General features: G+C 51.1%; 1 protein-coding gene across 1 annotated transcript in view; it reads left to right on the top strand.

Moving 5' to 3' along the window:
- Positions 1-16,469, top strand: part of JAG1 (jagged canonical Notch ligand 1) — a gene marked incomplete at its 5' end in the record, with an annotated part of 35,613 nt that overhangs the window by 14,443 nt on the left and 4,701 nt on the right. Inside the window, 18 exons of the mRNA XM_080813484.1 lie at positions 639-893; positions 2,584-2,644; positions 6,596-6,726; positions 7,037-7,156; positions 7,613-7,726; positions 8,923-9,036; positions 9,623-9,736; positions 10,155-10,201; positions 10,540-10,713; positions 11,132-11,282; positions 12,071-12,235; positions 12,708-12,821; positions 13,369-13,482; positions 13,593-13,706; positions 13,851-13,967; positions 14,462-14,489; positions 14,960-15,045; positions 16,164-16,277. Of these exons, the coding sequence (XP_080669610.1) occupies positions 639-893; positions 2,584-2,644; positions 6,596-6,726; positions 7,037-7,156; positions 7,613-7,726; positions 8,923-9,036; positions 9,623-9,736; positions 10,155-10,201; positions 10,540-10,713; positions 11,132-11,282; positions 12,071-12,235; positions 12,708-12,821; positions 13,369-13,482; positions 13,593-13,706; positions 13,851-13,967; positions 14,462-14,489; positions 14,960-15,045; positions 16,164-16,277 (2,133 nt within the window). The remainder of the gene's footprint in view (positions 1-638; positions 894-2,583; positions 2,645-6,595; positions 6,727-7,036; positions 7,157-7,612; positions 7,727-8,922; positions 9,037-9,622; positions 9,737-10,154; positions 10,202-10,539; positions 10,714-11,131; positions 11,283-12,070; positions 12,236-12,707; positions 12,822-13,368; positions 13,483-13,592; positions 13,707-13,850; positions 13,968-14,461; positions 14,490-14,959; positions 15,046-16,163; positions 16,278-16,469) is intronic.

Below are 16,469 nucleotides of genomic sequence, written 5' to 3'. Positions count from 1 at the left end.
TGCGCTTCTGTTTCTAGAAGGTCTCTTACTGCTAGAACCATGCACCAGGGCAGATGGGTTCAGGGATGTTCGGTGAGGCTCTGCTGAATTTTAAAAGGTAAAAATATGGGGCGCCTGGGTGGCTCAGTGGTTTAAGCCGCTGCCTTCGGCTCAGGTCATGATCTCAGGGTCCTGGGATCGAGTCCCGCATCGGGCTCTCTGCTTGGCGGGGAGCCTGCTTCCCTCTCTCACTCTCTCTGCCTGCCTCTCTGCCTACTTGTGATCTCTCTCTCTCTGTCAAATAAAATAAATAAAATCTTTAAAAATAAAATAAAATAAAATAAAATAAAAGGTCAAAATAAGTAGCACAACTAGGTAAACGTGTTTCGTCATATTCCAGGACGGGGAAATACTACACACCCGTTAAAAAGGGTAAATAGATGTAAAAAGGTGGTTGCCTCTGGGGAGGGGGCCAGTCCTTGCACTTGTTTGCCCTTTTTTTTTTTTTTTTTGTCTGCCCTTTTGTACTGTTTGCATTTTGCATGGTGTGCATTTGTGTCCATTATTAAAAAGAGGCAAAATGGTCAGGGGAGAAGGCTCTGATGTGAATGTTAACATAATCAATGATTTTTGATTTTTATTCATTTTTTTGTTTCCAGAGCCTGACAGCATTATTGAAAAGGCTTCGCACTCGGGCATGATAAACCCCAGCAGGCAGTGGCAGACGCTGAAGCAGAACACGGGGGTTGCCCACTTTGAGTATCAGATCCGTGTCACCTGTGACGACTATTACTATGGCTTTGGCTGCAATAAGTTCTGCCGACCCCGAGATGACTTCTTTGGACACTATGCCTGCGACCAGAATGGCAACAAAACGTGCATGGAGGGCTGGATGGGCCCGGAATGTAACAGAGGTGTGTGGGCCTGTGCTGGGTGGTTTATAATCACTGCTGAGTGGCTGTCGCCATTGGGGTCACGTTCTCTCCCCATCTAGTCAAGTGGCTGTCTCAGGTTGGGGGTTGGGGGGAGTGTTTGGGCTGTTTTCTAGGCCTGAGGGCCAAAGATGCTGTTGGTGCCCCCCCCCACAACTCCCACCCACCGTGTTAGCTGCTAACAGCTCACAGCTGTTCCTTCTCTAGAGCATTGGCCTTGGCCAAACAGCCACTCCATGCCCCTTCCCTCCAGCTCACAGTGTGTGAATGACTGGATGGGGGTACAGAGGCCAGCCCCCCCACACACTCTGTGCTACAGTTCACACTCCAGGGGTTCCCCTGGGATTAGGCTGAAGCCAGACTCCAGCTGAGACCCTTGCTCAGCTCTTTCCCCTGCCCCATCTGCTGCCTTCAGCTCCCTTCTGTACCCAGATCCCTGTCTCAGGCTCTGCTTCTAAGAAACCTGACTCAAAACAGATGCCAAAAGGGACAGGGTTAGCTCCATGCCCCAACTTGTGATCTTGTAGGAAATGATGACCTCTGAGCTCAGGGTGGCCTCCTGGCAAGGCTTCACGGGGCATTGAGGGGGCAGGGGAGAGTGGTGAACCTGAGCTTTCAGACCCATCACAGCCATGTACGCTCGCAGATGTGCTTTCGGCTGTCCCAGCCCTTCTCTGGGATTCAGGGAGTTAACTGCATAGTCACAGATGCTCACAGCATCATCTGTGGTTTGTACCTTTACGAAGCTTCTAATTCATAGCAAATGGGTAATTTTAGTTGACCAGAGTAGGCCCTCACGAACATGACTGCACTCTGCTTATTTCACCTAATTTGGTAAATTCTTTAAGGATGCACTCAAATTAAAAAGGGAGTTTTTGAATTGTGACCGAAGGGCAGGACAAAGAGGAATTTGCAGGTCTCCTGAGCTTTTCTTAAATCACTAGAGTTCTAAAAGGATGGCATTTCTGGGATCCAAATGAAAGAATTGGCAAATGTACTTAAAGTAGTTGGTGTTCTAAAAATCAGTAACAATTACTTAAGAACCATGTTTAGTATTTTTTTACCATCTGTTTAAATTTGTTTTATAACTAACGCAGAATTGCTTTGCAAGGATACTTTGTAAAAGTACCACCCGATCTGGCCTCCGGATTAGCCTGCCAGATGAAGCCGCCCGGTTGGCTTTGTTAGTCCCATGGGATTTTTGAGCCATCAGGCGTTTTAGGGGGTGGGGGCGTGGGGTTTAAGGAGGCTGGGACTCCTCTGAATGTGCCCTCATGGGACAGAGTGGTTGAGATGAGGAAGGATCACGGCTCCTGTTCTTTTGGAGAGGGTGGGAATTGACAGGGAGCAGGGTAGCTATTGTTGAGAGAGACTGGATGAAAACCCCCTCCCACCCAACCCCCACCCCCATCGGCTTGCTTGCGTTTTGTCCCTGAGTAGTATCATGTTTTGAAGATCTGCTAGCATGGCCTTGAAGTTTAAAGCTGGATTTGCTATTTGGGCACCTCCCATCTTCCTCTCCTTACAATGGACTTGACATGAGATCTCTTAGAGTTGTGGATTTTGTAGGCTTAATGTACTAGGCCATTCTCGACGGTGGTGGTGCAAGAAACAGTGTGCTTGACTCATCTTTGTGTTTGTTTTTTGTTTTGTTTTGTTTTGTTTTTTACAGCTATTTGCCGACAGGGCTGTAGTCCCAAGCATGGGTCTTGCAAACTCCCAGGTGACTGCAGGTAAATGACTAAACTTTTTAAAAAATTCATCTTTTAGTGCCAGCAGGGGACTGAATTTATTGTGAATACGCCTCTTTTTCTTAGGAGGACAAGAAAGCTTAAAAAAAAAAAAACCAAATAGGCACATCCGAAGCTTATTAAATTATACCAGCTGTCTGGTGGAATGTGCACACTTCTCTCTTGGAAGAAAAAAAAAAAACTCTTTTGGGCATAGTCAGTGACTTCATGTATTAACTGTTCTGTAAATTGATAACACGTTTTTATAATCTTAAAGTGCTAATGGATGAGAGGGAGGGATGTGGGTTTCTTGGAGTCCGTCTCCTCCCCCAACCTGGTTTTCCATCTCCCAGCCCTCCCCCACTTTTCCCATCACTAGGGGACAGCGGAGCATTCTTTAGAATGGGATTAGTACAATCTCCTGGCCCCTTTGCAGGCGGGAGCCAGGCCGGTGCTGAGAGGTTAATGGCTGCACTGGAATCTTGTCAGTTGAGCCTGATGAATGTAGACTTTTGCTGCTGGCCTTTGAAGTCTGTTCTTTTATGGTCCCGGACAATGCAGAAGCCAAACCGAGACCCACCCCGACTGCTTCGTGATTACAGTTTTTGGAACCTTCTTGAAATGCACATGATGCCAATTTGGGGAGAGGCTTGTGTCAGGAAATGGTGTTGGTGGCTGTGATATTTTGACACAGTCTCACACTTCACTCTCCCTCCTCCTAGATCTGAAGGATTAGCAGATTGAGGGGGCCACTGAAAGGATCCTTGGGGCCTATCACTTTTGCTGTAGAAGCCCCCCTGGTTTGAGCCAAGGGAGGCCTACGAAACCGTCTAAACCAGTGTTATCTCAAACTCCTGTTTCCTGGTGCTGTTAAGATGCAGAACCTGATCCCATAGGTCTGGGTGGGCTCGAGTCTCTGCCTTTCTGTCAAGGGTCCCCCCCACCACCCTATGACACCACTCTTGCTGGTGGGACCATACTTTGGGATTGCTGCCCCAAACTTCAGTGCCCGTGTCAGTAATTCCCCGAATTAACAGAGGAAGTATTGAAATGCTGATTCCTGGGTGCCACCTCACACCCACTGAATCCCGGGCCAGGGTTTGGCCCAGGAATCTGTATCTTGGTGAGCCCCCCAAAGGATCATGTTGCTCAGTGTATCTGGTGGACTGCAGCTTTAGGAAGAATTCTCGGTGGAGGGTGGGGGGGGCGGTTCTCTGTGGCAGCTCTCCTGCCGCATCTGTTGCTCTCCTATGCAGCCAGGGGAGGGGAAGGGGGGCACTGAGCTCAGAGGCCTGACTGAAGGGAGAACTAAGGCAGCTGGAAGTCAAATGAAACCAGGTTGATCTGGAATTGTGTCTTCCTGCACTTCAGAGAGAAGCTTATTTTCTGGAAGGCTGGGGTTGGGAGGGGGGACGTTCTCATCCTCAGCCCCATTGGTGGAAGCTGAGCGTGTATCTGACAGCACTGCTGTCAAAAGTTCGAGCAGGAATCCACCCACCTTAACCCTCCTTAATTAAGGATGTTCTAGAGAAAGTCAGGTCAGCAGCACTATTAGCCTCTCTGGGCCTGCTCCGCGCTCAGATGAGTATCAGTGGAGGCCGACTGCGATTTCTGCTACTGTCATCAGAATGGGCACGCCACTGCGCAGGGGAGGGCACTCCCAGCCGGAACAACAGGCTTTGTTTCCAGAATTTAGCCCTTTCTCTTTCGAAGTCTCCCCTCCCACTCCCTGCCCTCTCCCCTCCCACTCCCTGCCCAGACACGCACCGGTGCCCTTATTTACTTAAGGTGCGATTTTCCCACACATCATTTGCATAGTCTCCCAGCCCATCTTGTTCTGCCTACCTTGAAAGAAAATCAAAACAGAACCTTCTAGCTGAGGAAGTTCAGGTTGTGTCCTGCTCCCGAAATAGTTGAATGGCGAGTTACCTGTAAGCTGTCTTAACGGATTATGTATTACAGAGGCGGTGGGCTTTTTTGTTTTGGTTTTTGTTTTTTTCCCTATCCCCACATGAGAAAACTTCATTGGTTTTGTCGTTCCCAAGTAGACTTAGATTCCTTCTCCTGGGTGCACATGCTTGCTTTATTGCAAGCCTGCCAATAATATCAAACTTAATGATGAATCATCGTAGGAGGAAAGTCACTTCAAATTCTCATGAGAACCTTAATCATATATTATTAAGCTGGGATAACTTTGTGGATGCCTCTTTTAGGGTCAGTATTTTTATTTGTTTTCTTTTGAAGTCATCCATGGCCTCTTGTGGTTTCTTCTTTATGCTTGGGGATCCAGCTCTCATTAATTAGGAGGTGAGGTTGGGTCCTCAGCTGCCTCTTCTTGCTTTTATTAGGCAAATTGAAGAGGTGTAGCCATCCATAATTTGGAAGGGAGTAAGAGAAGACAGTAAGAATCCTGCTATTTCCAAATCAGCTCCCTCTTAATATCTTTCAAGCTAAGCTAATCAATCTTTTATTGAATGAAACCCCTCCCCCCACTCCCACTAATTTGAGTGTCCCACTGTTTAAAAAAAAATTCTGCAGGATTTATTTTTTTTCTTACTGCTCTGAATGATCACAGTCACTCAGACTGCTGTTCTGTTTTACATAAAGCTGAACCCTCCATCTGATTTAAACCACGCATTCTGGTGGTTCTTTGAGTTGGGTGTGGATGACTTGTTTGTGGAAGTTAGGAAGTGGTTAGTCAGTGTTCTCAGGGGTTAAGTTGACTCTTGGCCGTGGGTGATTAGCTATTAGTGGGATCCCTATAATTTTCCCATGATAAGGATTAGCTAGCCTGCCTCTGGCTCTCTGGAAACGGAAAGCCTTCCCTTCTTGAGCGTGCCTGTTTTGCGGAGTTACTGCTGAGTGGCTCCGGGTGGGGGAGGGTGCTGGTAGTTCTTACTGTGGCTTTTCCCAGGTCATGTTCTAGAAGTGCTCTGCCCATCCCTGTTCCACGCTCACCCCCGCCGGCACCGGGCTTTCTCCTGTTTGTCAAAGCTAGAGTTTTGAGAGGGCAGTTAAAGTTTCCGAGGTCTTGAAACTTGAGGGAGGAGGGTGGCTGCTGAGACCCTGCCCTCTCCCCCACCTCAGGTGAAGGTTTATGTTTGTGTTTTTTTGGGGGATCAAAGGCACCATTTGGCCTCCGAAGAGTCCGATTAATGAGGCGCTTATAAAAGAAACTTGACTCTGTTCCCCAATACTAGATAAACTGGGTTGACCTTTTTTTTTTCCCCTAAAGTGAGAAATAAGTATGAAATGAATTAGTGTAAGCAGCCCCGGTAGTGGGTCATAAATTATCTATGGGATTGGTTCCAAGTGCTGTGGCTTCCCTCACTCTCCTGTGGGTTCAGAGACCTGTGCTGCCTCTTTGCCAGAGGAGGGTGCACATCCCCCCTACCCTCCCCCTTTGATTTCCTAAAGCTCAGGAGGCGGCTTCCTGCCACCCTGGGTGTCTTGTTGCATTTTTGCGCACTGGGGTCGTGACTTGCTGTTTAGACAAAGAGCTGGGGCTGCTGTGGAAACACTCCTGACGGGCCGCCTTTGCGAAGACTTTCACATGGCTCTTGTCACCCCAGAGTCCTTCCATGGCCTCTGTAGCTGACCGGGCCGAACTGATTTATTCCACGCCCCCACCCTCGTCCAGCCCTGTGAGCCTGAGAAGAGAGTGGCTTTGTGAGGGCGGCCCCCGCCGGCCTCTCCCCAGACAGCCCTGCTTTTGTCACGAGTTGCCTGGGAGGGGACCTCAGCCCAACCACCAAAAATGTTTGTTTAGACAGAGCCCCCGCACAAACCTTGCAAGTCTGACTGTCCTATCACCAAAAAAAAAGAGAGAGAAAAGAAAGAAAGAAGACTGGAACCGCTCGGACTTTTTATTCTTAGCCTTGCATTTAAATGGCGCAGATCTCCCCGAATGTTCTAAGGACTAAAGGGGGGCGTGTGTGCGCTCTCTGTCCCCAGGTGCCAGTATGGCTGGCAAGGCCTGTACTGTGACAAGTGCATCCCACACCCTGGCTGCGTCCATGGCACCTGTAACGAGCCCTGGCAGTGCCTCTGTGAGACCAACTGGGGAGGCCAGCTCTGCGACAAAGGTACATTCCCAGGGGACTGGACCAGGGCGGGGGGGCAGGACGGGGGTGGGGGGGGCACAGTTGAACTGAAGGGGTGGGGCAGCTGTACTCGGGATTTTACTTTGATTTATTTTTATTTGTAGGGGCTTTTCATTCTGAATCTGTTAGAATTTGCCTTTAATGCCGTGATTTGGGATATTTCTTTTTTCTGGTTTTATTTTTCAAAGAGGACCGGCTGGTGGGGTTGGGGTGGGGGGAGCACTAGAAACAGGGCTGCTCGGCAGCCTGTACAGCCCGCTCTGAGCCTCGGACCTCCCTGGGTCTCTGGCAGATCTCAACTACTGCGGGACCCGCCAGCCCTGTCTCAACGGGGGAACCTGCAGCAACACGGGCCCCGACAAGTACCAGTGTTCGTGCCCTGAGGGCTATTCAGGATCCAACTGTGAAATCGGTAAGTGGTCCAGGTGGCACGAGAGCCCTTCATTTAATTTTCGGGTACACTCAGCTTAAGAAGAAATAACAGCACACTTTAAGGAGTCGTTAAAAGATGAAAACGGCCTTGGAAGCGAAGTCTTGTCATCCCAGCAGTTCTATGGGTCTTTGAGACCTCCTGCAAGCAGTGTGAGGGTCTCCCGGCCCGTGATGCTGCCTAACGTGGGGGATGGGGGGCTGTTTGCCGCACAGTGACCCCGGCCCTGAGATGCTTTGGAATGTGGCCGCAGACACTTGGGCGAGAGAGGCCTTCCTGTCTCCCCTAGACTCAGCAGGGTTATACAGCACATGCTTGCTTTCATTTTTCTGAAGTGAGCTGGAGCTGGTGGCCCAGGCGTGGGACTTGGCTGCGGGGAGAGGACAGAGGCGGCCCCAAGCGGGAGTCCCTTGCTGACCGCTTTCCTGGTTTTTGCAGCGGAGCACGCGTGCCTGTCTGACCCCTGCCACAACAGAGGCAGCTGCAGGGAGACCTCGCTGGGGTTTGAGTGTGAGTGTTCTCCAGGCTGGACGGGCCCCACGTGTTCCACAAGTAAGTCTGGGCTTTGGCCTGTCTTTTCCTGAGGATCACTGTATTGAGATACGTGGGTTGGGGGCTGGGACCTGGGTTGGGTTCATTGTCAGGTCTGTGATGGGTCTGTCTTGGTGGGAGGGGTCTGGCTTGGGCTACTAGCCTTTACACTGGAAGTCTCCTTGCATCCTCCTCCTAAGTTAGTTCCTGGAGGAAACTTCTGCGTGGATACCTCTGTCCTTCTTGTGTGCTCCCTGGAGCTCGGCCTCCTCTGAATCGAGTCATAGTTCTTCTCCTTGCAGCCACGGAGAAGCTGCCTGCAGGGAGGCTGTCACCCCTGAATTTGGTCACAGGGGTAGGGGACCCCCAAAGAGGAAGCTACAGTGTAGAGTTGTCGTGGCTGCAAGGCCTGGCTGCATGGGAGAATCGCTGGGGGACTGGACTAGACCGTGTAGATGTGGTATCCCCACAGTTTGCCTTCGGGATCGGGGAGTCCACATTCTTAAACAAGCACCTGGGTTTCTGAGGTGCAACCAGGCCTGAGAACCACTGTCGTCAGCACCCTGACAGCCTGGTGAAGAACGGGGGTTTGGGGGTCAGGCCGCCGGGGCTAGCCCTGTGGCCCTGCCTGCCTCTTGAGGGGTGGATCATTACTGCCCCCCCCCGCCCCGCCCTCTTGAGATGGGACAGTAGAATTCGCATGTCTTCCGGTTGTGAAGAACCCATTAGCAGATTCAGAGAGCGAGCCTGGTCTTCATAAGTGGGCAGCGGATGAAGGAAGAGGCCACTGTAGTCCTGGGCAGAAGTGGGGGTGGGGACCCCAGCTGTGTCATTTTGGGAAAGCTCTGTGAGCTAGTAAGAATGAAGTTTTCTACCAGTAAAGGCTTCTTTTTCCTTGCCTTTTCTTAGCCACCCTTGAGCCATGCTGAAACTTTTCTTTAAAAATCAAAGGTGGGCAGAGCTAGATGTCCCATGTTACCAGTGGGTCGATGCTCTGGGGATCCAGCTGGCTTTCCCTGCTGCTTAGGTTGGGGATTAAATGAACTGGGGCAGTGGAGGATTTAAAGCTAAAATCGGGCCTTACCGTCACAGCAGTCCCTTAGAGCAGGTGTCTGGCTCTTAAGTGAAGGCTCCTCCTGTGAGGGTTGGCATTAAATGATCTAATTGTCAAAGGGACGGAGATTAAATTGCCAGCCCTTTTCCCTTTTGTCCAACAGACATTGATGACTGTTCTCCAAATAACTGTTCCCACGGGGGCACCTGCCAGGACTTGGTTAATGGTTTCAAGTGCGTGTGCCCACCCCAGTGGACTGGCAAAACGTGCCAGTTAGGTAAGGAAATTCCTGCACCAAGGTTGGCTTTGATGAGCCGGGCTGTTGGGGAAGATGAGCCTGTGGGTAGTGGTGTGGGCTTGCACACCATCGTGCTAAAAAGTAATTTATTGTCAAGAGTCCAGCAGGCCTGGGAGAGAGAACGCGAATGCAAATGGCCTAGCTCTTTTACGCCCTGTGGGAAAGTCGTGGGATTCCTTGAACCATGTCAATCGTCTGTCCGAGGAGCGTTCAGCTGGGTTGCAAACGGGGATGGTCTCATGAGGAATGAGCTGTCTGCATTCTTCCTGCCACATTTAAATCCCAGCAACTAGACTCCTCGGAGTTCCGCACAGCAGTGCCTGGTGGCTTTCTGCTCTCCTGTTGGAGGCCCGTTGTTAACCAGCAGCCAGAAAGTTATCAATTAGCATTCCTTATTGGGTAATGGCTAGGGAGAGGGATCAGCTGTTCCAAATAGTGGGAACCTATCTGTGATTTAGCTACGTTATTAAAATGTCTCCTGGTTCAGAGAAACTATCAATAGGGCTGGGGGTGGGGAAGTGGGGGTAAATCTCCATTTCTCACTGCCCCTCCACATTTCTTTCAGATGCAAATGAATGTGAGGCCAAACCTTGCATAAATGCAAAATCCTGTAAGAATCTGATCGCAAGCTACTACTGTGATTGCCTCCCAGGCTGGTCGGGTCAGAATTGTGACATAAGTGAGTACCTTTGTTTCAATTTTGATTTTTGTGAAACTTCGGTACTGAAGGCTTTCTAGGCCTGTATGTCCACTCCAGCTCGAAGACTTGTGCAGTAAAAGGAGAACATCGGAGATGCAGTATTTTTGGAGAGGGGAGGGATCAGTGCAGAAGGGAAAACCTGGCACTTTATCAGGCTCCTTAGCCGGTAAAACAGCCATGTGCTGATAAGGTGGCTCGAACAATGATGTGAAGTTCACTTGCTCAGTCTGGAGGAATGAGGGAGGGTTCCCACCCAGTGTAATAACCTTATGCCAGGGGAAGCATACAGGAACTCTGATTTGAGGCTTTTATCTGTCCTGAGCAGAGAACACTTTTCAATTAAGCCCAACTTCAATGGAAATTGCCTCTTTAATATGATGACTTGTTTATTTTTCAGATATTAATGACTGCCTTGGCCAGTGTCAGAATGACGCCTCCTGTCGGGTATGTAAATCTTAGCTTAAGATGAAAACCTTACTGATTGACACGAATCTGTAAGATGTATGTGACCCTGGGAGAGCTTGGTCCCTCTGAGATTTAAAAATGCAGGTGGAGAGTGATTCTCTGGAAGTTTCACTTGGGCTCATGTTACCCCCAGCCTCTTAGGAGCCATGTCGAAGGCCTGCACATAGAAATTCCTCTCAGACATTTTGAGAGGCTGGGCACTAAGCGATCTCGGTGGATCAGTGGAACTGTGGCAGTCATGCGGGACTGCCGCAGTCCTGTTTGCGGAGTACAGAGAAAAAAGCATGTGTTTCTCCCCCCTCCTTCTCCTCTTCCAGGATTTGGTTAATGGTTATCGCTGTATCTGTCCACCTGGCTATGCAGGCGATCACTGTGAGAGGGAGATCGATGAATGCGCCAGCAACCCCTGTTTGAATGGGGGTCACTGTCAGAATGAAATCAACAGATTCCAGTGTCTGTGTCCCACTGGTTTCTCTGGAAACCTCTGTCAGGTGAGTGATGCTAGAACCTCCATATGCCAAGTTTCTACAGCAGTGCCCCCTCCTCTTGCCGCCCCCCTCCTCCGCTCCCTCTCCCATCCCCTTCCCTTCCTGACTCTGGAGTCGCCATGAAGTCTGTTAACATCCAGTGACCAGGGACTTCTAGGTGAACGCAGGTGGAAGGACACCGAGGAGTGGTTTTCTTCATAGTGTCAGCAGCCTGTCGATTTGACTTTGTGCCCCTGACCTCTTCCACTCTGCCCTGTTTTGCCCGTGCATCCCTGAACAGTCTCTAGGGCATAACTGTATCATGTAGGGTGTTCTCCTAATGGAAGGAGGTGAAGGGGTCAGATTCCAGCGCCTGCTGCCCCAGAGCAGTTATAATCACAGCTCCGTTTCCTCTCCCCCTTCCCTGCTCCTGGCCCTGCAGCTGGACGTAGATTATTGCGAGCCCAATCCCTGCCAGAACGGCGCCCAGTGCTACAACCGTGCCAGCGACTATTTCTGCAAGTGTCCCGAGGACTACGAGGGCAAGAACTGCTCCCACCTTAAAGACCACTGTCGTACCACTCCCTGCGAAGGTACCTCTCCTGCCTGCCGCCCTGGGTGGCCGCTGCCTCTTGATATTCTCAGAGACCGTTCAGATGAGACGGAGAGCCCCTAACCTGACCGCTTAGGAAAGCCAGAACATGTGGAAGCCGTTTATTCAGGCTCCGCAGGTGGGAGAGCCAGGTCGCCAGGTAGCCCGGGGGCGAGCATACCTGTTCAGGGGCGGGCTGGTTTGCAGCACAGAGATGGCCCTCAAAGCAGCACTGCCAGAACTTTCTGCAGCTGTGGAAATGTCTGCTATCTGCACTGTTGGGTACGGTAGCCCCAGGAGCATTGAGTGTGACTGGTACGAGTAGAAAGGGGGACTTTACTTAATTTTAATTCACTGAAATAGCCACACGTGTCTCGGGGCTGTTGCAGTAGGTGACACAGCTTTACAGGTTCTTTGTCCTTCCTGCTGGCTTATGTATGATTACAGGAAATGAAGCTGGTCCAGCTTCCTTTAGCAAGCTTCTGCCAGGCTGAGGAGATGTTACAGGGAAGAGAGGGGCCCACAGACATGTAGGCTTCTTAGCCACCTAGGGGGAAAATGCCTTAAAAACAAACAAAATTCTGTCTGCCTGGAGTTTCAACTTCGCCTATCACAGTGTGACGTGGCCCACTGCCAGAGTCTCAGCCCCAGGGTGCCTCTTGACTTCTTACCCACATGAGCCAAAGGGTGCCTGTCTCCAGGAAAGCAAGCTTGGTGTAGGTCCTCAGCTTAGGAATGCCATGTCTCAGGGGTCCGTGGCCGTGATCTAATCCCGAGTCTGTCTTCTAGTGATTGACAGCTGCACAGTGGCCATGGCTTCCAACGACACGCCTGAGGGGGTGCGGTATATTTCCTCAAACGTCTGTGGTCCCCACGGGAAGTGCAAGAGTCAGTCGGGAGGCAAATTCACCTGTGACTGTAACAAAGGCTTCACTGGAACATACTGCCATGAAAGTAAGACCCCTCTCAGGGGATGGGGCAGGGCGCCCCCTCACCACCCCGCCTCTGCCCAGCTCGGGGAGCATTTGAGCTTGAGTCGTTACAGTTGAGGCCAGTGAGGCTTCCCAGTCCACCCAGGGCCCGAGACCGAGTTAGGTTTAATTTATGAGCTCACTGACGCCTCTGACCCTTCAGCACACTTACGTTCTGGAATCTTACTAGTTTGGGTGGTCCCGCTTTTCTGTAGGAATTTCTTCCCCGCTCCCTCCAAGCAGCTTAGCCTCTGAGGCACTAAAACAGACAAGGCATCCTCTGGAGGCTTCTGCCTGATGAGCAGCCTGTTGAACTCGAGGAAGGGTCCTGATGGAGCTGAGAATGTGGAGATAGCCCCTGGCCCCTCATTTTCTCAGGAGGTGGCCCTGGGACCAGTGCCTGGCTATGGCGTCAGGTGTCCTTTATTCACCAGCTTTTCGTCTTTGTTTCACAGATATTAACGACTGTGAGAGCAACCCCTGTAAAAATGGCGGCACTTGCATCGATGGGGTCAACTCCTACAAGTGCATCTGCAGTGATGGCTGGGAGGGGGCCTACTGTGAAACCAGTGAGTGTGTGGTCTTTTCTGGGCCAGACAGCTCTGGGATGCTTGGTGTGGGGGCCGGGGGAAATCCTCACAGGCGGCTTGTCTTTTTCATGGGAATGAGGCCCTGAAACCCCAACTGTTCTTGTCCTGGGATAGCATTGCCTGTGTCCTGTTAGAGTTTGTGAGTGCCCATGACAGGCCTCGGGGAGGAGCTTCTTCGAGGAGCTGTAAGGCAGACTGTCATTAGGATAAATATCCCTGCTTGCGGGGAAAGTAATCCTCTTTCTGTTTTGATTGTAATTCGTGCCTGTGCTGACATTAACTTCCGTGGCAGTGACAGAGGCCTCTCCCTGTCTTGCCACCTTGTGGGGTTACGAGGAACCCAGCTGAGAGCTCCTTTCCTCCTGCAGAAGAGTGAAAGTGTTGAAGTCCCGGGATTGCTCAGCTGGTCTTGGACCTTGGAGTGGAAAGCAGCGGGTGGAGGTGGCCATAGGAAGGGGTGTGGTTCTTCCAGGCCCTGAACAGTTCTGGAAACTTCTTGAGCTGGGTGTCTCCTCTTTGATTCTAGACATTAATGACTGCAGCCAGAATCCCTGCCACAATGGGGGCTCGTGTCGTGACCTTGTCAACGACTTTTACTGTGACTGTAAAAATGGGTGGAAAGGAAAGACCTGCCATTCACGTAAGTGGTAGCTGGCGGGGGTCCCCCCCATCCCCGGAACCCCTCCAGCCTTCTCTGTCTTCTGTGAGGGGGGCTGGCCAGGGGCTCACACGGAGATCCCCCTCCTTCAGGTGACAGCCAGTGTGACGAGGCCACGTGCAACAACGGTGGCACCTGCTATGACGAAGGGGACGCTTTCAAGTGCATGTGCCCTGGAGGCTGGGAAGGGACGACCTGCAACATAGGTAGCTTTCTGCCCCACGTGGGGTTGGCAGTGGGTGTGGCCGTCTTGACACCTAGGACTGTTCTCCCGGCAGGTCTGCTGCTTGGCTCCCCGGACTGTCCGTGGAGCCTCAAGGAGGGTGGTCCTGTCTGTTCTTGTCTTGTAGCCCGGAACAGCAGCTGCCTGCCCAACCCTTGCCACAATGGGGGCACCTGTGTGGTCAACGGGGACTCCTTCACGTGTGTCTGCAAAGAAGGCTGGGAGGGGCCCATCTGTACTCAGAGTGAGTGTCCCCCTGCCCCACATGCCCTGAACTCTGCAAGGGCTGCAGGAGCGCAGCCTGACACCCTCAGGGACTCGAGATGGAAACCAGAAGCAGAGCTGTTTGATGTCTGCTTCTGCTTCACCTGGGTCTGTAACGCACTTGATGGACTGCAGCCCTGACCTGGGCATGAGAAAGTCGCCGAGGAGATAAGTGGAGACAGATGGTGTCTGCGCTCCCAGCATGGGTCTGACCAACAGCCTGTCTCCTTCCCTTCTCACAGCCCCCTGCCCGCCCTGAGCGGGGCCTCTTCCTGTGGGGTGTCCCACGGCATAGGGAACAAACTTGTGGCGCAGGCCTGGTTCCAATTGAACAGAGGTCGTCAGCGTCTTTTGCTGGTGTAAACTACGACTCTATCAGACGGGTCTTAGGGAAATAAGGGGTGTTTCTACGTACAGTTAAAACTGCTTTGCCGGATGAAGGCCTCGGTGTTAAGTTGTCTTTTTACTTTGCAGATACCAACGACTGCAGTCCTCATCCCTGGTAAGCATGACCACCTTCGAAGCCAGCCCTTGTTGGCCGCATTGTGCATGGGTATTCCCCAGGGATCTTCCTTGGAATGCAGGTTCTGCTGTGGGAGGCCTGGGTGGGGCTGCAGACCCTGCACATGCTCCCAGGGGACACTGGTCCTGCTGGTCCGAAGACCACACTTTAATCAGCCAGGCTGTGTCTCCATTGGGAGCCGAGACTTTCCAGCTTGGCTTCCATGAGGATCACCTGGGGAGCTTTTAGAAGTTCTGATGCCTGGACTGCAACAGAGACCTGTGACTGAGACCCTCTGGGAGTGGGACCCGGGCACTATTATTTTTAAAGCTCCCCAGGCAATGGGGAGTGTGGCCAGGGGTGAGAGCCACCTAATGTAACTGGTGTGGTGCCCTGTGAACTGGCTGGTGGAGTCATGGATCCGTGGATTGGGAGGTCAGTAACTGAGGTGGTCTTTGCTTTCTTCTTAGTTACAACAGTGGCACGTGTGTTGATGGGGACAACTGGTACCGGTGCGAGTGTGCCCCCGGCTTTGCTGGACCTGACTGCAGAATAAGTAAGGACCAGGCCGAGTTGGTTTCCCCAGTGGTGTTCTTGCCCCTAACTCCCAGCCCTCAGACCAACACTTTTCATCTTGAAAATGGTTAAGGTCACTCTTCCCTTTAGCCCTGCCTGAGAGGCATATAACGTCCCACCTCCAGTTGGGATTAAGGTTCTGGCTAGGGCCAGAAGCTCCCAGGTATCTGCTGGTCGTTCCCCTGGTGGTACAGCCCTCGTCTAGGGGAGGGAGTTTACCAGCCACAGAATTGGACGATTAATCCATTCTGAGGCCGCAAGGAAAAGCGCAAGCACTTTTCCCCTTGACTACGCTGAAGTCCTTGGCACGTGGACATAAGCCACAGAGGACAGAGCTAATGGCAGTGGATGGGACTAGGGTCTAGTGGTTTCCAAAGGTTTGGCCAGGCCTTGGTGAAATGATTAAAATGGGAGGCAGGCAGTACAGTTTTTCAGGGTGCTTAAGATTTTTATTTTGAGCCCTTTCCTACCTTTTTATGTGCCCTTTAGTTTCGGGGGGATAGCTGTAATTTTCATTCTCATCCCCAGATTATTTGAAATTTTACTAGTGCTTGAGTCTGGGACTGACTGGTCTTCAGCACTAAGTTGCAATAGATTTGATCTATTTCGTGTTTCTAAATTGTGTTGGCAAACTGTTGCCTTAACCCACAGCCTCTTTTCGTAAATACAGTTTTATTGGCACACAGCTACTCCTTTATGTAGTGTCTTAAAGCTGCTTTCATGCTACAACAGGGTTCAGTAGTCATGACAAAGCCCATATGGCCCACAAAGGTTAAAATATTTGACCCTTAATAAGAACTTTGCCAGTCCTTGCTCTAAGTCGTGCCATCTGATAAAAAGGAACCTATTTCATCAAAAATTGCTGCCTCCTGAACTGACCCTCAGCTGTTCAAAAGTCAGGCTAATGATGATCTTTGGGGGGCAGTAACTGGTGCTTTTTGGGGTACTGATGATCGATTTATTTAGGTGCTGGTTACATAACTCATTAAGCTTATACTTAGGGTCTGTATGCCTTATCTGTATGTTAGGTTAGTAAAAACTTAGAAAAAACATCACTGCTTCCCACTAGAGCCTAAACTTGATCTTCACTTCTCCTAGATATCAATGAATGCCAGTCCTCACCATGTGCCTTTGGGGCAACCTGTGTGGATGAGATTAATGGCTACCGGTGTGTCTGTCCCCCAGGGCACAGCGGTGCCAAGTGCCAGGAAGGTATGTGGGTCAGGCTGCAGCTGCCCATGGGGCGAGCGGGCCCTAGTCACTGCAGTTACCCTCTGACTGTTCCTGAGTGCGCACTGTGCTAAGGGAGAGAACATGGAGGGGAGATGTGCAGAGGCAGTCATGGGGACCGGGGAAGTTTAAGGGACCCCCTACAAATAGGGTAGCTGTTTGTAGTCTGGCTCT

This window comes from Martes martes (genome assembly GCF_963455335.1).
Source record: "Martes martes genome assembly, chromosome: 9".
Lineage (NCBI taxonomy): Eukaryota > Metazoa > Chordata > Mammalia > Carnivora > Mustelidae > Martes > Martes martes.
Note: the sequence above shows the minus strand (reverse complement) of the source record. Positions and strands in the feature narration are given on the sequence as shown.